The sequence below is a fragment of the Ictalurus furcatus genome, chromosome 3 (genome assembly GCF_023375685.1).
Source record: "Ictalurus furcatus strain D&B chromosome 3, Billie_1.0, whole genome shotgun sequence".
Lineage (NCBI taxonomy): Eukaryota > Metazoa > Chordata > Actinopteri > Siluriformes > Ictaluridae > Ictalurus > Ictalurus furcatus.
In genome coordinates, this window is record NC_071257.1 from 8260135 (window position 1) to 8282305 (window position 22171).

A 22171-nucleotide genomic window follows, 5' to 3' on the forward strand; every position below is an offset into this window, starting at 1 on the left:
AAGAAAGCCGTGTTTTGCCCTCCAGGTGGGCAGTCCTATAAGAATGTGACGTCATGTGAAAACTATTAATAAAAGCATTCAATGTGAATTTTTATGTAGGATATTTACAAGTGACCTCCTTATGTGTTTTAGTTGCATCAGCTACATTGTCAGCTAAAAATCCTCATGTAGTCCATGGTTATATGGCATCTCTTTGCTTATCTGTGAAACACACCAGGCGTTGGAGTGAAAACAAATAGTGTCTTAGTCTAGGTCAACATGGCCTAAGCAGATGTGGACAGCCACTTGGCGCAAAACCCAAAGATGCCTTTTCTCCTACATTAATTTCTTACATTCAGCCCACATGAAATCAATTTAAATAATTTATGTTGACACAATCTGGGGGAATTACATCCCTAGAGATTTATTCCATCTAAATAGTACATTTCTGACAAGATTCTATCTGCGCTGAGTTTGTAGGGTGCATTCATGTTAATGAACATCGTCTTTGATTGTATGAAATTTGGGCCCCAATCAGCTGCTTAGTTTGCATATGCTTATGCCCAGTTACAGTTATTTATAAACAAAAAGGTGAAAAAGTAGTGAGAACCATATATTTATACCTAAGTGAAGTGTAGATAATGAGTCATAGTCTTACAACCCCAATTCCGAAAAAGTTGGGACAGTATGGAAAATGCTAATAAAAACAAAGAGGAGTGATTTGTAAATGTACTTTGACTTGTATTTAAACAAAAAAATGTATAACGACAAGTTATTTGATGTTTTACCTAATCATCTGCATAGTTTTTTGAAGATAAACATTTATTTTGAAATTGATGCATGCAACACGTTCCAAAAAAGTTGGGACAGGGGCAATTTAGGACTTATAGCAATGTGGCAAGTTGAAATAAGAAGGTGATGTGAAACAGGTGAGGCAATCGTCTAATCATAGTATATAAGGAGTCTCCAACAAAGGCCTAGTCTTTCAAGAGCATGGATGGGTTGAGGCTCACCAATCTGCCAACAGATGCATCAGCGATTAATCCAACACTTTGAGAATAACATTCCCCAAAGACAAATCGGTAGGATTTTAGGCATTTCACATTCTACAGTGCACAATATAATTAAAAGATTCAAGGAATCCGGTCATATCTCGGTGCGTGAACGGCAAGGCCCAAAACCACTTCTGAATGCGTATGATCTCCGATTCCTCAGACGTTACTGTCTTAAAAACCGTCAGGAGTCTGTAATGGATATCATGACATGGGCTCGGGAATACTTTGGTATACCTTTGCCATTCAACACCATTCGCCACTGCATCCACAGATGCAAGTTAAGGCTTTACTATGCAAAGTAGAAGCCCTACATCAACACTGTCCAGAAGAGCTGCCAACTCCTCTGGGCTCGGTCTCATCTGAGATGGACAGTAGCAAAGGGGAATCGTGTTTTGTGGCCCGAGGAGCCAACGTTTCAAATAGTTTTTGGACAAAACAGCCGTTGTGTTCTCTGGGCCAAAGAGGAAAAGGACCATCCAAGCTGTAATAAATGTCAGGTCCAAAAGCCAGCATCTGTCATGGTATGGGGGTGTGTCAGTACCCATGGCATGGGTAACTTGCACATTTGTGGGGGCACCATTAATGCAGAAAGATATATACATATTTTGGAGTAACATATGCTGGCATCCAGAGCAGGACAACGCCAATGTCACCTCATTTTATATAGGTTTTTGTCCACTCCAGCATATTGAAACATTTCAGTGATGTAGGGTCAGAGGCACATATCCTCAAAGTCGACACTGCAGACTGGAGGCTTAACCATTTTCAGACTCACACTGATATGTGATCCATGTAGCACGCGTGCATGTGAATGTCTCTGCACATCACAAATTCGTGATAGTTTTTTTATATTGATGAACTTGATTGCATGCTGAACTGAAATGATTGGATGATAAACAGAGCTCATTCAATTGATATACACCAATCAACCATAACATTAAAACCATCTGCTTAATATTGTGTAAGTCCAACATGTGCCACCAAATCAGCTCTGACCCATCAAGTAATGCACTCCACAAGACCTCTGAAGGTGTGCTGTGGTATCTGGCACCAAGACGTTAGCAGCAGATCCTTTAAGTCCTGTAAATTACGAGATGGAGCTTCCATAAATGATTTGTCCAGCACAGCCCACAGTTGCTTGATCAGATTGAGACCAGGGGAAATTGGAGGCCGAGTCAACACCTTGAACTCTTTGTCATGTTCAATTGTACACTGTATAATGAAATTCTTATGCTGCATTCCTTCAGATAAACCATCAATACTGTACAGATTGTGTTAGAAAATGGTTGCAAATTATACTGTGGGGTGAGGTGTACAATATATTTATTCATAAAACTGTTACTGTACACTAGAAAAAGCAAAAATATGCTATAACAGTCCATTTTATATTGCACTAAATGCACTACAGTCTTCGTTACCTTTGGCTTACTTGTTTGTAATGCCCACTGGATCATAAGTTGGTTACTCAGTTGTTGTGTTTTTTGGTGTTTTTGTGTGTGTGGATGTTTTAGTCTTAAATATATGACTTATCTGAGTAATTTAAAGTCTATATATAAACACCACTTTAGCAGCTCTAGCAATATATTTCTGAACACCTTCTTGTGTATACATAAAGGAGGTACCATGTTGATATATTTGTTTATAATGTGGTATATTTGGGTAAAAAAAAAAAAAAAAAAAAAAACCTGAAAATATTAACCCATTTATGAAATAAAATTAACCCAGCGTTTTTGTAAAAAAATGAAACCATCCTTTGGGTTGAAAAACAACCCATTTGCAGGGGTACAAAAATGAACAACCCAACTTGATTGGATAGTTTTGCCCAAAATGTGTTCTGTCCTGTATATACCCAGTGTCTTTTTTAGAGTGTTGATTCATTCCCAAAGTAATGGCGCCAATGGAAAGTCTTGTGGTTTAAAAAAACTCATGTTCTCATGTACTCATGTTCAATGATCATTGAGTCAATTTGTTTCAATCTGTTCGACTCGACTCACCAGGGGGAGCGCAATGCATTTCCTGTCCACACTCTACCCAAGTGCGCATCAGATCGCCTCTTTCCCTCTCTCTCTCTCTCTCTCTCTCGCTACCCACTTTTCAAATACTATTGTAACAGTACACCCGACGTCTTATACGCCTGTTTTTCCTTTAATGATTCACTTTGTCTGTAGAGGAGATATGGAAATGAACTAATTTAACTGTCCAGTGCGCGCTCGCACCTTTGTGCGTTACCCAGTCAAGAAAGGGTATTGATCGATAAAAACGGGAGACAAGCATACACAATGAGGACATCAATGCTTTGCGTCTTAATCTTAATGATGTGGCAGTGTGATTGTCTGCGTTTTGTGTGTCCGGAGATGTGCCGGTGCGCCATCAAGACCATCAGCTGCAACAGCGCGACTGAAGCCACGGCGCAGAAACAGCGCGGCGCATTCGGCAGACTGTAAGTGAAAACTGTGGGGCGAATATTATGAAGACATATTCACTGGTGTCTCGTCAGTGAGACCGAGCTATCATCTCAGAGACATGAGCAATGGATCGGTTAAAATAATCGTTTCAGGATTAGAAAAAGTTGTAATTTATCCAGTTTGAACACAACACATCTAGATGTTGGAGATGATGTTATCTTAAATGTCTAGTGTTCTATACAACATTGACCTATAAGTTGTGACAACTTATTCAACTGAGATAAAATATTTTGGAACAAAACTTTGTTGCACCCAAGACTGAATTAATAAACCATACATACTGAACTGTAACTTAAAATAATAAAATATTTTATTACACAGATGCAGTCTGGTAATTATCCCTAACATACTTTAGTGTATTATATATGCCATAAATATGCCAGGGGCTCAACCTGACCCACTCAGGTTTGATCTTTTCCTTTACAGAACAACTAGCTAATGTTGCTTCTTCTCAAACATCCCAGCTCATGTATAAGAGTACAAATTAAATTGCAGTTATCTAAGCAATGGTCCTATTATTTTCATTATAGACATGATACACTTATCTGATCCAGACATTCTCACAGTAACTAAAGCTGACTCTCGGTAAATTTTGCTGATAGTGGTATGCTCTGCACGGCAACAAATATATCTTGAATATAGTCAAATTGATGTAGTGTTTTCTGTCATAAGATTAGAGTAATACAAATAGATGTCATGCAATGGAGGCTGAGACAGATGCAGTTGCAGGTAGTGCAGCTTTAATGAGAGTTCAAGCAAACAATCCAAAACACTAGGCAAGTTCAAAGTCAAAAGCAAGTTCTGGTAAGGCGATCAGCAAACTGGACTAGGCAAAAACACTAGAATTTCGCAAAACCAATGAGTCATTGTAGGGCCTTGATTGTCTGGGGCGTGGGCTAGTCGACGACAGCAGCCACCTTCGACTGGTCCATGGACACTCCCTCTGGGCTGATCACATAACCCAGGAATCAAATGGTGTGTTGGTGGAGTTCACGCTTCTCGCCCTTCATGTACAGCGGGTGCTGCAGGAGGCGCTGAAGGACCCGGTGGACATGTTTGAGTTGTTTATCTGACCATGATATTTGGGTGTTGTGAAGCTCCATCCACACGAGGCCCAGTCTCACGGGATATTTGGGTGAAATGGGGGAGCACAGTGACACAAAGGGGGAGGGGCTGCATGCAGTGTGTGATTGTGTCTCTCTTGATGGGTCTCTTGTCGATAGCCTGGATTCTCAGTAGCTGCGTTTACATGGACAACAATAATCCACTCTTAATCCGATTAAGACCATACTCTAATTACGAAACTACCATGTAAACAGCAATTTTTATTTACCTTAATCTAATTAAGGTCATAATCGAAGTAAGCAATAATCTAATTAAGACAGGTGGAGTACTCCTGTTTTAGTCGCATTATGGACGTGTAGTGGTGACATGTAAACACCTTAATCACATTATGAACGTTGTGTGGGAGTTTTCAAGATTGGCCAAAATACTTTCCAATTCCTATATTTACATCTTACCTTTGCTATGGCTCATCCTCTCCTATTGTTTTCTTATACATACAAATGCCAAAACATTCAAAAGAAAGACATCATGTACATGTTTGCGTGCTAGAACGTTAAAGAAAAGGTAAAGACATTTAAAAATATTTTGTTATAAAATAAAAGAGCCTCGAAAAGGCCCTTTCTTTTGAATAGAAATAGACGTGTGTGTGTGTGTGTGTGTGTGTGTGTGTGTGTGTGTGTGTGTATGTGTAGTTTTAATAGTAGTAGTATTAGTAGTAGTAGTAAAAAGATACTTTAGGAGGAACACAGTGAAACCTCATGAGCACTGAACAGTCCTTCATGTTAGTACTAGTCTTTTATGTTAGTGCTAGTGCTGTGAGAACACAATCATCCCAGTAACACTGTTCAAAGGAGCTGTGTGTCATCTGGGTATCAGTTTCAGTGCAAGCTATTTTGATAGGGCTTCTTTTTCATGGGTGCCCTGAACAATAAGCTTACTGCAATGGCCAAAATATCAGCACAGTATAGTGACATACAAGATGGACCTCGTATTACACACTGGAAAACTGGCCTCATCATTTCAACACATGATACCTCAAAAATGTAATAATGTTTTGAAACGCTAATAATTATAGTAGGCTGATCAACTTTTAAAAAATTGTTTGTGCAGGTTATTTAGTTGAGTATTAATGTTTGACAAATATAATTACACAATGATGCTTATACTTATTTTTGCACTTAGCAGGTAATTGTAAAAAACATAGTACCTGCTCATGAGCCTCCTTTTGTTGGGAGTTATTCAATAGGAAGAACAAAAACAACAAAGGTAATCCACTTATTAATTTGTTTTTTTTTTTTTCTTAAATCTGTGGTTAAAAGTAACAGTATAGGTTTCATCCTTGCAGCCACCATACAAGATTGTGTCACTGGCCTGACAGTGGTTTGAAATTTGTCATAATGAGCAAGTTGGAGTTTGTTGATTTGCAGATTGGAGGTCCTTTGCAGCCATTATGGCTTTTATTTCCACAGAGGTATATTAATGACAGTAGCTAACATTTCTTGCTGTCAACTAGCTTGTCGATACAGCAACTCATGGAACCGTTACCATCCTCACACACCTTCTTAATTTGGCACATGTTGCGGGACGTGTTCACTTTTGGTTCTTGCTAGCTTTGAAATTCTATTTCAAGCCATTCTCTCCTTTTAGAAAAAGCCTTGTGTCTTTTTTATATATATTGCTTGCCTCTTTTCCTTTTGAGGAGGAGCAGAAATGGAGTTGTGGACTTGTGTAAGAAAAAAAAAGTATCTGGTGGAGAGAGGTCAAGTTGTTTTGCCAAAACTGAATACATCTCTGGCTGTCCTCAGGATCTAGCTTGTTAGTGATGTATGAAAGGTAGTGCCTGGTGAGAGTGAGGAATGTATGTGCTTCATGTCCTTGAGAGCTTTAAATCATCTCCTCTCTCTGATACACCCAAAACCTTGAGCCTTGATAAGAATCAGTCAAGGCCATCAGACAAATTAACGATACACATAAATGAGTACAACATGCAAAATTTTTAATGGGTGAATTTACCAAACAGCTCATATTCATTTCGTCATGCTGCCTTTTCACTGCAGACAACCTTGGAATTCGCTCCCTAGTGGCAGTCATATTGCATCTATACTGTCACCGGTTACAGAGCTCATCTGCAAAATTACCAGGTTATATAGTTCTGAAGACAGCTCTGCTACAATGGAAGAGTTGATGGTTTAACAACCTGTGGGGGTGGCACAGTGGAACAGTGGGTATCCTGAGCTTGGGTTAGTGTCTGTGTGGCATTTCCACATCCATATAGGTTTCCTCCATGTTCTCTAGTTTCCTTACATCTCACAAAGACATACTGGAAGGTAGCTTGGCTACTCTAAAATTCCACCTACAGTCATATAAAAAAAATAAGTAAAAAAAAAATCCATGGAAATTGTTGGCTTTTTTTGACATATTTGGACAAGCAAACATTTGATCCTCTTTGAAACAGTGCCTATTAATAAAGATGATACACCTCTATCAAATGACATATAAAATTGACATTTTGTAGTAATTTTCACAATTTAAATGAACAAAAAACAGATCAGTCACATGGAAAAAGTAAGTCCACCCCTACATTTATCACACCTTCAAATCCATAAAATTAGAATCAGGTGTACAAAATTTGGTGCCAGTGAGTAGAACCTGCTCAGGGAGTGCAGGTGGATCTGCTAGTAAGTTTTGCAACTGTTCAAGTCAAAGTACATGCTTCTACAATCAGAAAGAGTTTGCACAAATTTGACCTGCATGGAAGGCATGGCAGGAAAAATCCTTTGCAAGACTACAGTTTGTCAATGAGCATAGGCAAAGACCAGGACTTTTGGAATAATATGCTCTGGAAGAATGAATCAAAGATAGAGTTGTTTGGCCACCGTAACAGCAGACATGTTTGTTGCAGACCAAAGACAACTTTTCAGGAGAAGCACCTTATACCAACTGTGAAGCACAGTGGTGGAAATGTTATGGTTTGGTGTTGCTTCACTTCCTCAGGGACTTGACAGCTTGCATTCATTGATTCAACTATGAATTCTCCATCATATCAAAGAGAGCTTGAGGATAATGTGAGGCCATCTGTCTGAAAGTTGAAGTTGAACCGAAAGTGGACCTTTCAACAGGATAATGATCCTAAGCACACTAGCAAATCCACCAAGGAATGGCTCAAAAAAAGAAACAGAGGGTTATGGAATGGCGTAGTGAAAGCTCGGATTTGAACCTCATTGAAATGTTGTGGGGGGATTTGAAACGGGCAGCAAATGCATGAAAACCCTCAAACATCTTGCAACTGAAAGAATATTGCATGGAAATGTGGTAAAAAAAATTCCAGCAAGCCTGGTGGACAATTATACAAAATGCCTACAAGAGGTAATTTCTGCTAAAGGGGGAAACACTAACATCTGAGGCCAAGGGTGTACTTGCATTTTCCACATAAGAATATCACATCTATTGATATTTCTATTGAATAAATGATTGAAAGCTAATTTTCCTTGTAGTTTTGTTCAAGTATATCAACTTTATTAATAGACACTTTTTCAAAGACAATCAAATGTTTGCTTGTCCAAATATGCCAACAATTTCCATGAGGTGTACTTATTTTTTTCACATGACTGTAGATGTGAATGAGTATATGAATATGTGTGAATGGTACTCTGGGATGGACTTGCTTCCCATCCAGGTTATTCATCCTTGTGACGAATCAAGGATGGGTTCCCCCCCCCAAAAAATACACGCCCTCCCATCTGGTGGTCCTGGCCCCCTGGGCAAAATGTCCCCAGCAAAACTAGGAGGCTGAGCGGCGTCCACAGTGGAGCAGGGAGGCAGAGCGACGTCCTCGACGGGGCAGGAAAGCAGAGCGACGTCCTCGGCAGAGCAGGAAAGCAGAGCGACGTCCTCGGCAGAGCAGGAAAGCGGAGCAAGGTCCTCAGCCGAGCAGGTAAGCAGAGCGACCTCCTCAGTCAAACAGGGAGGCGGAGCGGCATCCTCAGCGGTGCAGGAAGGCAGAGCGACGTCCTCAGCTGAACATGAAGGCAGAGCGACGTCCTCAGCTGAACATGAAGGCAGAGCGACGTCCTCAGCTGAACATGAAGGCAGAGCGACGTCCTCAGCTGAACATGAAGGCAGAGCGACGTCCTCAGCTGAACATGAAGGCAGAGCGACGTCCTCAGCTGAACATGAAGGCAGAGTGACGACCTCAACTGGGCAGGAAAGCACAGCAGCGTTGAGTGCAGGGTTGTTGAACAGAGGGGAGTATTGGGTATGTCAGGACACGGAGCCGCGTCTTCAGCTGAACCAAAAAGCTGAGTGGCGTCCTCAGACGAGCAGGGAGGCTGACTTTCGTTCTCCGCTGACTCTGCTTGCTGAACTAAATCCATAATAGGGGAGGGAGGGTGGGAGATGGTATTAGCCCGACCACAGACTCCCCCTCCTGTTGGCATGGCGTAGTCCTCTGTGAACATGGGAGGTGAGTTGAAGGCCAGGTAATTCCTGGTGACCTGCTGCTTTCGTAGCACTGCTTGGTACTCCCCCGCCTCTTGGTGTAGCGTGGCGATGTACTCCACGATCATCAGTGGCATCCTGACGCCCCAGTTCCAGTTCTCCATCCTGGCAATCTGCTGCTTCCGATCGTATGTCTTTCGTTCTGTCACAACTCAAGTATGGGTTCAGAAGCAATCACAGATATTCAAAAGTTTAATTTAAACAAACAAACAAACAAACAAAACAACAAAACAAAGACGCTGAATGAAACAAAACACGGGAACACGGTAGTCTAAGACAACGAAAGACAGAGAAACAGTGCAAACAATGGCTATATATACACAAGTGTGCTCATTACCAAAACGTCAATCAGGTGCAGGTGTTCATGTGACATGTAGTGCAGTGCAGTGGCTGATGGGAACTGGGGTCCAGAGTTTCCTGATATATGACAATCCTCAGTAAGTGGAGAATGTATGATGTGCCAACACTGATGAAATAGAAAAATATCTGCAGCTGAATGCAAAGAAACATGGTCACTTCTGAGTGTACACATTTGTGTTGTGTATGTATGTTCATATAGCACATCAAATCTCTTTCCATCAAGAATTATGTATGGTATGGTAGGTTAAAATGTCAGTGTAACATCAATTAATTATTAACTGTGCCCAAAGCAAAAACACCACATGGGTAGTTTCTCTCAAAGAACAAAGAACACTCTCTATGCAATCAAAAGGGAGTCAAAGTGGTACTTATCAGACTACTCACAAGCTCCCTGTTAGAGTTTTGTCTAATTTGTGTTAACTTCCTCTCCCCTGGGGTTACAGGTACAGTTTGATCATGATTTCAAGTTATTAATGAAGTTTCGCATGTTCTCCCCATGTCTGTGTGGATTTCCTCCAGGTTCTCCAGTTTCCTCCAACTGTCCACATGCTGGTAGGTTAATTGACTACTTTAAATTGCCCATGGGTGTGAGTGAGTAAGTGTGTGACTGCACATCACTAGCAAACAGACATTGACTTTTAATTTTTACATTTTTAAATATAAAGAAAATGTTTATGCTCATGCAATACCAATGTCTTTTTTCAACATCTACATAAAACCTAACTGGAGTAAAATGAAGGAAGAAAACTACTTTAATGAGTGTGAACAGCACAAGTACTGTAATTGTATAAATACTTATCAGACTACTACCTATTGCTATTGTTTTGAGTAATTGTTCATTTACAAACAACACAACTTTAATTAGCAAATAGCTGAGTAAGTACTGAAAATGTTAGCTAAGTTGCAGTTGCTGGGGTAGGGGTTAGGTGTATGGTTTACCGAAGCTCAAATGAATGCAAATGAGTGCAGCCACCACTTTAGCACCATGTTAAATTTGGCCAATCAGACAAAGACTTCATGAAGGGGAAGACTTGATTCATCATAAACAAAGCCATATACAGTGAGGGAAAAAAGTATTTGATCCCCTGCTGATTTTGTACGTTTGCCCACTGACAAAGAAATGATCATTCTATAATTTTAATGGTAGATTTATTTGAACAGTGAGAGACAGAATAACAACAAAAAAAATCCAGAAAAACGCATGTCAAAAATGTTATAAATTGATTTGCATTTTAATGAGGGAAATATGTATTTGACCCCTCTGCAAAACATGACTTAGTACTTGGTGGCAAAACCCTTGTTAGCAATCACAGAGGTCAGATGTTTCTTGTAGTTGGCCACCAGGTTTGCACACATCTCAGGAGGGATTTTGTCCCACTCCTCTTTGCAGATCTTCTCCAAGTCATTAAGGTTTCGAGGTTGACCTTTGGCAATTCGAACCTTCAGCTCCCTCCATAGATTTTCTATGGGATTAAGGTCTGGAGACTGGCTAGGCCACTCCAGGACCTTAATGTGCTTCTTCTTGAGCCACTCCTTTGTTGCCTTGGCCGTGTGTTTTGGGTCATTGTCATGCTGGAATACCCATCCACAACCCATTTCCAATGCCCTGGCTGAGGGAAGGAGGTTCTCACCCAAGATTTGACGGTACATGGCCCCGTCCATTGTCCCTTTGATGCGGTGAAGTTGTCCTGTCCCCTTAGCAGAAAAACACCCCCAAAGCATAATGTTTCCACCTCCATGTTTGACAGTGGGGATGGTGTTCTTGGGGTCATAGGCAGCATTCCTCCTCCTCCAAACACGGCGAGTTGAGTTGATGCCAAAGAGCTCCATTTTGGTCTCATCTGACCACAACACTTTCACCCAGTTGTCCTCTGAATCATTCAGATGTTCATTGGCAAACTTCAGATGGGCATGTATATGTGCTTTCTTGAGCAGGGGGACCTTGCGGGCGCTGCAGGATTTCAGTCCCTCATTAAAATGCAAATCAATTTATAACATTTTTGACATGCGTTTTTCTGGATTTTCTTGTTGTTATTCTGTCTCTCACTGTTCAAATAAATCTACCATTAAAATTATAGACTGATCATTTCTTTGTCAGTGGGCAAACGTACAAAATCAGCAGGGGATCAAATACTTTTTTCCCTCACTGTATGTTGATACGTGAAATTCTGGAGGGAACATCAGACAGCGTGGCGTGGTGACATAATGACGTGTACTGTTAATCGATCTATGTTCTATAACATGTAAAACAGGAACATGAAAGGAATATTCTAAAAGCGACTCATGTAAACACCTTAATCACAAGATTGTCTTTGACAAAGAATAAGGTCAATAATTAGATTATTGCTGTCCATGTAAACCACCTACATATCTTCTGAAGAATATATTTATTATTATTTATTATTTATAAGAACATTATTTTTTTCAGATAAAGGAAGATATAGACTGATTGATTGAACAGAAAAAAAGATTTGGGCAAAAAGCTGGTTAGGATTGAAACAAATAAAGAAACTTGAAGTATTATCATCTTCACTGAATGTATTCTTCCATGTGAAGTAAGGGGAAGACTACGCCACCTCTCCAGCTCAGCCCTCATTTTTTTAAAATGAAATTTATAATTGGTTTTGAACAAAGAAGAGAAAGATTGTGTCATATGTATTGCAAGATATTTAAAGCCCTTTTGAGAGAAACAAAAAGGCAGTGATTCTTATTGGATCCGCAAGGCTGAATTATTAATGGAAAGCATTCACTTTTTTTTTTTGAGATTTAAATTGTAATCCAAAAAAGTTCTAAACCGACCCAATAATAATATAATCCTGGGACGACTAGTCATGGCATCACTAACATAAAGCAAAAAATATAAAGTATAAAGACATGCAATGTTCAATACCCCCTTTTTTGATTCCTTGAAACAATGTGTTTGATTTCAGTGGTATTGAAAGAGGTTCATTGCGATCTTTGAGGGACCATGTGCATCTTTGATGAGTGCATCATGTTAATGGGAAATAGATTGAGAATAATTGGTTTGAATGGATGCCAAAGGTGAGTGGTATAGTAATTTAACACACAGATGTTGCTGAAACAATTTCTTTTAAAGCTAGAAACAAATATGGCCAATTTCAATTTGCTTGAAATTCAATTCAATCAAAACCTTCTAGGCATCCAAAGAGATAATAATCTCTGGACTCAGAGAAGGTTCAGGCAAATACTTTTATGTACACATACATATACATATACAGATGTTAGCTAGTCTGTGAATATTAGAGCTAGATCTTAGCTAGAATTTTAGTGTCTGTGTTTAGAAGGGAAATAGGACGGTATGATCCACATTAAATCAGGTCCTTATTTTTTTGAGAAGGAGTGAAATGGATGCTTGTGAAAACGTTGGTGGCATGGAACCTGATTCCAAAGATTCTATAAACACCTCGAGAAGAATTGGCACAAGTTTTTCCCTAAATTTCTTATAAAACTCAAAAGGGCCTGGGGATGCTCATTGCCATGATGATCTTACTGATTTTTTTTTACAGCTCGAGTACATCTAAATATAAAGCTTCTACCTTATCTGACTGTAGAGTTGGAATGTCTAGATTATTTAAGAAATGTTCCATATCTGTTGAATTGGTAGGGAATTCTGAAGTATATTATGAAGGAATAAAAGTTTGTGAATATATTGTTAATTTCTTTTTTGGCTGCTTGTTAAAGTTTGCTTAGAGTCTTTTATCTGAGGAATAAGACGCAAAGCAGCTGGACATTTCAGCTGGTAAGCCAAAAAGCCGGCTTGATTTGTCTCCACGCTCATAGTAAAGACCATGCGTCTTAAATATTAATTGCTCTGCATGAGTTGTAAATAAGAGTAAATTTAGATTAAATTGAGATTAAAATAGTCTGCAAGTCAACTCTTTTTTTTTTTTAAAGTAAGTAGGCTGTAGGCGCTTCAGAATATTGTCTATATAAATCTAGTATGGATTGTGACAGTGCTTGTAATTCCTTCTTACACTCTTTATTGGCATATGATGTATACAATATTATTTGACCCCTAATAAGACACTAATTTCTTACACTAATTTCATAGCTTTGATAAAATCATGGACAGTTTTCTCATTTGACATGAGCTCATTTGGAAGACACCTTTCATGATTTGTGTGTCTCACATTTCAATTATAACAATAAATGTTGGCTCCCACTGTGTTGTGTTATATAGGAAAGAAACATTTCCTATACTATGTGATTCGTAAATTTGGGACAAAAATAAACTCTTAAGAGAGGTCGGTTACTTCTGTATTTGAGTCAAGTGACAGTCCATATATATATATATATATATATATATATATATATATATATATATATATATATATATATATATATATATATATTATTTCTTGAATTGAATGATACTTTTTTGCTCTTAGTAACAGAGTAGTTTAACACAACTTTCTTCAAGAGCAGATGTATCATTCATGTTTATTATATTGTAGCTGTCACGTAATGGGAGGTTGAGACGGATGCAAGGGCAGATAATAATAATAATAATCCATCCATCCATCAATCTTTTGTACCACTTAATCCTTTTCAGGGTCACGGGGAAACCTGGAGCCTATCCCAGGGAGCGTTGGGCACGAGGCAGGGTACACCCTGGACAGGGTGCCAATCCATCGCAGAGCACAAACACATACACAATCACACACCCATTCATACACTACGGACACTTTGGACATGCCAATCAGCCTACCATGCATGTCTTTGGACTGGGGGAGGAAACTGGAGTACCCGGAGGAAACCCACACAGCATGGGGAGAACATGCAAACTCCGCACACACAGGGCCACGGTGGGAATCAAACCCCCAACCCTGGAGGTGTGAGGCGAACGTGCTAACCACTAAGCCACCGTGCGCTAATAATAATAATAATAATAATAATAATAATAATAATAATAATAATAATAATAATAATAATAATAATAATAATAATAATAATCATCTGTATTTTATAAAGCGCCTTTAAAAGCAGCTTCTCAATGCGCTGTACACAAAATAAGCAGTACACAGAAAAATAAAACATATAAAAGTTAATAAGAACAACAACAACGTTAATAATAATAATAATTATGAAATAATCATAAAAAAAAGACATCTGCAGTCAAATGCAAGTTTAAAAAAGTGTGTCTTGAGTAGAGCTTTAAAAATGCCAAAAGTCTGAGCTTCCCTGAGTTCAGGAGGTAGAGAGTTCCAAAGTGAAGGAGCATAGACAGAAAAAACCCTGTCACCTATAGATTTTAGACGGGTTTGTGGAACAGTTAACAAATTGCACTGTGAGGAGTGTAGTCTGCGATTTGGGGTGTAAGGGATTAATAAATCAGATAAGTAATGTGGAGCCAAGCCAGGAGTAATATGTTCACATATCCTGGATCCCATCAGGATCCTGGTGGCAGAGTTTTGAACATATTGCAATTTGTTGATTGTGGATTGAGAAACTCCGGCTAAAATGGCATTGCAGTAATCCAGCCGAGTGACAACAAATGAGTTTATCAGTTTTCAGCCACAGAGAAATTTAGCATTGGGCACCTTCTAGCTATATTTCTGAGGTGAAAAAAGGATGCCTTCACAGTGCTCTGAACAAAAAAATCAAATGTGAGGCTGGTATCAAAAATTACTCCAAGATTCCTCATTTTACTTTGGGTCTCTAGAACAAAGCTATCAACAAACAGATAGTGGAGCAGCTTTGCGAGATAAGAGCTTTATTGAAGAGAGGCAGGCAGAAAAATCCAAAATGTGAAACAATAGCGTGGTCAAAAACAGGCAATTGGTCAGGCGATCAGCAAACAGGCATAAACAAGGCTAAACAGTAATCGAGAAACAAAGATCAAAACCATGAAACAAAAGGACTAGGATCAAAGGCTTGGTATGTTACTGAATGCAAACGATACTTTGAGACGAACAAAGAGACACGAGGGGTTTATATACTAAATGCAATCAGGGGGATAACACAGAACAGCTGAGAACAATGATGACACAAAAGGGAAACAACCAATGATAATACAGGGGCGAAGACAGGACATAAACCATAACAAAACACAAGTGTCAAAAGAAAACCAAGTCAATGTCGTTGAAAACCCGAAAGCGTGAGGTTGTGCTTCGGGTTTCAGAACATGTTGCTTGCTACAGCGCTAGTGCGAAAAGAAATCCCCCCTCTAAAGGTGCTACTCCCGGAGCGCCAGAAAAAACACTCCATCCCCTGGCGGTCCTGGCCCTCTGGGCAAAATGTCTTCACAGCCCCTCAGCTTCCGAGGCAGGCATTGTCCCACAGATAGCAGGCTCCTCAAGGAGCTGAGGAGCAGGCATGAGGCTGGGGCAGATTCACCAGGGTCCCCAGGCAGCACCCAGTCATGGGAAGCTGGATTGTCAGCTTGTGGAACAGGATGGCAGAGGGACGTCCTCAGCTGAGCAGGAAGCCAGAGCAATGTCCTCCGCAGCGTGGGAAAGCAGAGCGACATCCGTAGAGAAGCCTGGCCTAGTGACATCTGAGACAGAGTAGGGAAGCAAATCGGTGCTCTTGGTTGCAACGGGAGGCGGAGAAACGTCCTCAACTGAACAGGGAGGATGAGTGGCAGAACGAGGGCTACTGCGATGCCACTCCTGGTTGGCTCAAATTAGGGAGAATTTCCCCTCCTTCTCCCATGACGGCTTTTCCCTTTCATATAAGGCTTCTTGACCAGGGGAAAATTCTTTTGCATCCATAGTGCGGCGAAGTATTCTGTCACGTAATGTGAGGTTGAGATGGATGCAAGTGCAGATAAGAGATTTATTGAAGTGAGGCAGGCAGAAAAATCCAAAAAGTCATACAATAGCATGGTCAATAACAGGCAATTGATCAGATGATCGGCAAACGGGCATAAACAAGGCTAAACAGGAATTGAGAAATGAGAACAGGATCAAAACCATGAAACTGAATGCAAATGATACTTTGCGATGTACAAAGAGACAAGAGGGATTTATGTACTAAACACAATCAGGTTAAACACAGAGCAGCTGAGTACAATGATGACACATATGGGAAACAGCCACTGACAGTACAGGGGCGGAGACAGGACATAAACGATAACAAAACACCCCTGTCAAAAGAAAACAAAATCAAGGTCAATAAAAACCCAGAAGCGCAAGCTCGCACTTTTTGGGTTTCAGAGCATGCTGCGTGCTACAGCGCTAGCACGGGGGAAAATCGTGACAGTAGCATTATATGCTAGATATTGGTGGGGGCACAGTGGCTTAGTGGTTAGCATGTTTGCCTCACACCTCCAGAGTTGGGGGCATGATTTCTGCCTCGGCCTTGTATGCAGGCAGTTTGCAAGTTTTCCCGGGGTTCGGGGTTTCCTCCATGTACTCCAGTTTCCTCCCCCAGTCACCAGGGATAGGCTCCAGGCTCCCCGCAAACCTGTGTAGGATAAGTGGTACAGATGTGGATGAATGTTAGATACAGCTGTGCCCAAAAGTTTGTAGACCCCTTGCAGAATCTGCTAAATCTTAATACTGTTAACAAAATAAGAGGGATCATAAAAATCCCGATTATTAAGAATCAAGGGTATGTAAACTTTTGAACGGGGTAATTTTTATAAATTCAGCTATTATCTTGTCTTGTGGACTATATGTAAACATCTGTTATGTGAAATAGCTTATTCAGGACAGTACTAAATAAAAAACAACATGGGATTTTATGATTTGTTAACCGTATTAAGATTTAGCAAATTCTGCAAGGTGTATGCAAACTTTTGGGCACAACTGTATGTTCAGAGCTAGTCAGTTCAAGCAAGCCTGATCATAGTGACATGATTATGTAGCTTGGTGGTGCCAGTGCAATGGCCATAATACAGCACCATTGAGAAGGTTAAGGGCCTCGTTCAAGGGCCCAACAGTGGCACCCTGGTAGTGCCCAGAGTCTTTTAACCACTAGACCACCACTGCAACTACTAATACAAATCATTTATATGTCATGAATCAGCCTATCAACTGATTCTCAACATACCAAATAATGTTTATCTTTTTATTATGAACATGTCATAAAATGTAGCAAGGTCATACACATGAAATGAATTTGAAATGAGATGTATATAGATTGTCTGCAAAACATCAACAGTCATAAACCATCCACATGATGTGTAAAATTAGTTAATAGACTGGTTGTTGATAGTCATGTCAGAGGTTGTTGGTAGTCCATAGATTAATTGAGTGTTTGTAGAGTGTCTACAACAGACTATCCAAATTATGTGTTACCCAAAATGCTATCAGCATCACATGCCATTGTGGAAATGTTTCTGGAAGTTTTCTCATTTTCAGCTTTATACTATTTTATATTGATGTGAATATATATGTGAAGCATTTATTTCTATAAGATGAATACAGGGTGTCTCAAAAGTCTTCATATATCGGGGAAATTAACACTTTTTAGCAAAATGTCTTCCTATATATATATATATATATATATATATATATATATATATATATATATATATATATATATATATATATATATACACATATATTTCTTTCAGATAGCCTTTAAGAATGACAAAAGACGAACGCACTGAAATCATTCTCACGGCTGGATCAGGAAGCTGTCCCAAGGTTGTGATGTGAAGCACTTCACACACGGTGGCTAACAATTGTGTGCAGTTAAATGAAAGCAAATCTGAAGTCATTATTTTGGGCCCCCCTACTGTTTCTTCTGCTCTTGAGGCCCAGTTAGGTCCTCTTCTGTTAACAACTATATCAAAAATCTTGGCGTTATTTTTGACTCAAACTTGCACTTTGATAAACGAATCTGAGTTGTTCTTAATGGAAGCGACATATTTTTTTTCTTTGTGTTATAATGTTATTTAATGTGATGAATTTTAATGTTTTATACGGCGCTTGGGATCTGCTGTTGTCTTTAAATGAGCTTTATAAATAAATCTAACTTGACTTGACTTGACACTGTTGCCAAACTTATTAACAAATTCAAAAAGACTAGAAGTGTTACAGACCAACCAAAAAGTGGACGTCCACAAACATCCACTGACGAAGGCACAACCGACATGATGCTGGCAAACATAGTCCCTTATGTATGGAGACTTATGGGAGATCCTGTAGAAGTAGATCTCCTTCTGCATCAGTTAGCTTTATATAAGCTAAGGACAAATAATACGCATGTTCAACAGATCAAAACTCTTTCACGTTTTAAAGTGCATGACTTTTGAGTCCTGTGACTGTAATATGTGAATGTAGGTTAATATGCTTGTATACTGCAGTGTTGTATGAAGCGTTGAAAGATCCCATTCTTTTTTTAATACTACAAGGTGACAAACCATTCAGTAATTGAAATTGTAGGTCAATATACTGTATAAAGACAGCTATGTTGCCATTGTATTATGCACATGTTTCACTCATATGGAGTTTACATGTATGTACCTTTCTAAAGCTTGGGCACCATGTTTTGCTATCTTTCATTCATTCATTCATCTTCAGTAACTGCTGTATTCTGGTCACTGGAACACTGAGGGCCAGATGAAAATAAAGCCTGAACAGGATACCAGCCCATCGCAAAGCACCAGGCACACTTGCATCACACATTCATATCTAGCAGCAATTTAGTGTAACTGGAGAACCCAGAAGAAATTAATCCATGTTGTATTTGTTTTCATGTGATGAATATCAGATGGTAAAAAGTGTTTTTAATTTTGTTTGTTACAGTATCATTTTGGTATTGGGCATTGTGACACCATACTTGATATCAGTACTGAAGTTAAAATTATGTAGGCTATGAATGTGGTTCGATCAGTTCCTGTCCTCTCTTCTAATAAGGCAAGCAAGTGAGAACATATGAAACATAAACACTGAATACACGATTCTTTAAATTAGTTTCAGTGGTAATCTTTTTTTAGTGAGTTATTATTGTCCTGAAACAAAAGTGATTTTGATAAGAATATACACACAGAGTGTTTCATCTGTTTCCTCCTGTTTACTATTAATGCATTTTGTTTCATGGCATTTTCTGGCCATGTTATTTTGTTTGAAATATTTGGCTGTGTATGTATAAGGGTGGCAGATACACAAATGTCTGATGCAGTCATGTCTATATCAAATGGTATATAAACATCCACAGTACTATCAGTGTCAGTGAGACTGAAGACCTTGTCGGATTACCTCTTATCAAGTTGGCTGATCCTTTGCTGACTCAGACTTCCTTGAGGCTAGTTTATAAAACACTGTGTGAAAAGAACGTGGTAAAACTGTTTAATAGCTTTTACAGTGCTGTACAAGCAATTGCATACAGGTGATGGAGGAAAAAAACCCGAATGGTTGTTGGCATCAGAGTTGTTGAAGTTGCAGTGTAGAATAGACATGACGGACAGGTCAAGTTACAAATAAATAGTCATTCAAGGCTTTAATCATTAAACAGCTCATAGTATGCGTCAAGGTCTTGTTGAAGTTGTTAAAGTAACATCATAAAATCATTGAGTACATAGACACCAGGCTTGCTGCAGCCAAAGAAATGACATGAAAAGGAAATGTCAGAATGATGAGTATGTTGTTTTAGTAAAGCTTAAATGGACCATTAATACTTCAATGGATTATTAATGGACTATTACTTGACTATGCAAGTAGGTAATACATTTTTTTGCTCTCTGTTCTACAGTATACTTGTAGAATCTCACATCTGCGTAAGTAACTGGAAAAATGAACAAAATCTTAAGTAAAATTGTTATGTTTTGTATTTTACTGCAAAACTTTTTCAGTTAATGACTGCCTTAGTCTATAGACATCACCAGTCACTGGATATCTTTACTGCTGTAGCTCTGCCAGGCCTGTAATGCTTGATTGCTTTTGCCTCATTTTAACATGGTATCTCTTATAAGTAAACAGTTATTAACAATGCATGTAATTTTCTTTTAGTGTTCTGAACTATATCCACTTAAGGACAATTCCCAGTTTCAGCTTCGATGGACTGCGAGGTGTCAAAAGAATGTGAGTATCCTTTACGATTTGATCATTGAGTAGATGTGTCCAGGACAGAGTGTTTCAGTAGTGTCTAGACCACCGCCATTAAACACAAACGCTTGCCTTTAAGCATGAAAAAAAAATTGTGATATGAAATGCAGACTGAAGAAGGAAATAGGGTTGTTTTCTTTGGTGTGAAATGTAATATGACATAACATAATAGTAAGATATTTTTTTTTATTATTATTTAATTTAAAACTATTATATGAATGAAAAGATGCAGGCACTGGAATAAACATCCAGTTGGAGTCTAGTATACTCTATTGCCAATATATTCTTGAATGAATAGTCATTATGTTTCTAACTCTAAATATGACCGTCTGTGCTTCGGCTTTATTAGTGCATTGCCAAGAAGCCACTACAGGCAGAACTTTCAAAAACAGTTTCAAATCCAAAACCAAGAAACTAAGAGTGAGGTTCAGTAAGGTCAAGACATTGTGAGACATAAAGGCTAGTGGCAGGTTTTGGACACTGTGGTGCCAGAAGATAGAACAGGGTCAACAGAGGGCATGGGAGCTGAAGTGTCAGTAAAATGATGTAAAATGCACTAATTTTAAAATCTTTTTGTTTATTATCTATTGTGTCATTTCAGAGAAATTGCTCAAAGTGTCACACTCGAAACCATAGAGACCCAGGCCTTCAACAACCTTCTCAACCTCTCAGAGATGTAAGTGTTATTAAGGACCAGTGACAGTGCATCTTCACATTATCAGAAAAAAATCCTATAATGCTATAGTACATGTATAACAAGTAGAAACAGTATCATGATTGGTATATTGCTAAAATTCTTATACTTTTTGTAATTGTTATATCAGTGTTTTTATTTATGCTGTTTAGTTTCCATTCTATTAATTTCCATTTCATTTAAGAAAAAGTACACTATCACCATGTGATCATACATTTTTTAAAGACAGGAGTGTTTAAAGATTATTGTCTTTTGATGTACCAATAGTTTCATTGTTTGACAGGTACACGCTGTTGTTCATGTTTCTTCATGAAATTTATTGCTGGATTGTCATCTATGATTGATTCACAGATCAATCCAAAACACACGGAGCCTGGTCCATATCCACCAGCGGGCCTTCAACAATCTACCCAAGCTGAGATACCTGTGAGCACCATGTTTTTACATATATCCGAGGTCTGCAGCTTACCTGCCGTAACCTGTTCTAAGTAATGCCCAGCATAATGAATAGATGAAGGCACAAGCAAAAAACTGAGAAGATTTTTTTTAACTACAGTGCAATGCAAAAAGTCATGCAGATACAGGTGAAGCGCCTCATGTAATGTTCATGTAAAAAACAAGAATGAAGAAAACGTGTGATCTCTGTGACTTTAACCATAATATGAATGTTGGTACCACATGGGCTGGTTTGAGTATTTCAGAAACTGCTGATCTCCTGAGATTTTCACACACAATTGTCTTTGAGTTTACACAGAATGGTGCAAAAAAAGTAAAATAAGAAAATCCTGTCTGCAGTGAGTCTGCAGGCTGAAACACTTTGTTGATGAGAGAGATCAGAGGCGAATGACTAGACTGTTCTGAGCTGACAGGAAGTCTATAGTAACTCAAATAAGCACTCTTTACAAATGTGGTGAGCAGAAAAGCATCTCAGAACACAACACATCAAACCTTGAGGTGGACAACAGCAGAAGACCACATCAGGTTCCATGCTTGTCATCCAAGAACAAGTCAGTCCGTAAATGATTTTTTTGTGCTTTT

At 39.0% G+C, this 22171-nt stretch overlaps 1 protein-coding gene across 1 annotated transcript in view; it reads left to right on the forward strand.

The window, feature by feature from the left end:
* The first annotated feature begins 3051 nt into the window (after positions 1-3051).
* lhcgr (luteinizing hormone/choriogonadotropin receptor) overlaps positions 3052-22171 on the forward strand; it is a 31895-nt gene continuing 12775 nt past the window's right edge. Inside the window, exons 1-4 of the mRNA XM_053620619.1 lie at positions 3052-3474; positions 20344-20415; positions 21041-21115; positions 21485-21559. Coding sequence (XP_053476594.1) covers positions 3314-3474; positions 20344-20415; positions 21041-21115; positions 21485-21559 — 383 coding nt within the window. The 5' untranslated portion in view covers positions 3052-3313. The remainder of the gene's footprint in view (positions 3475-20343; positions 20416-21040; positions 21116-21484; positions 21560-22171) is intronic.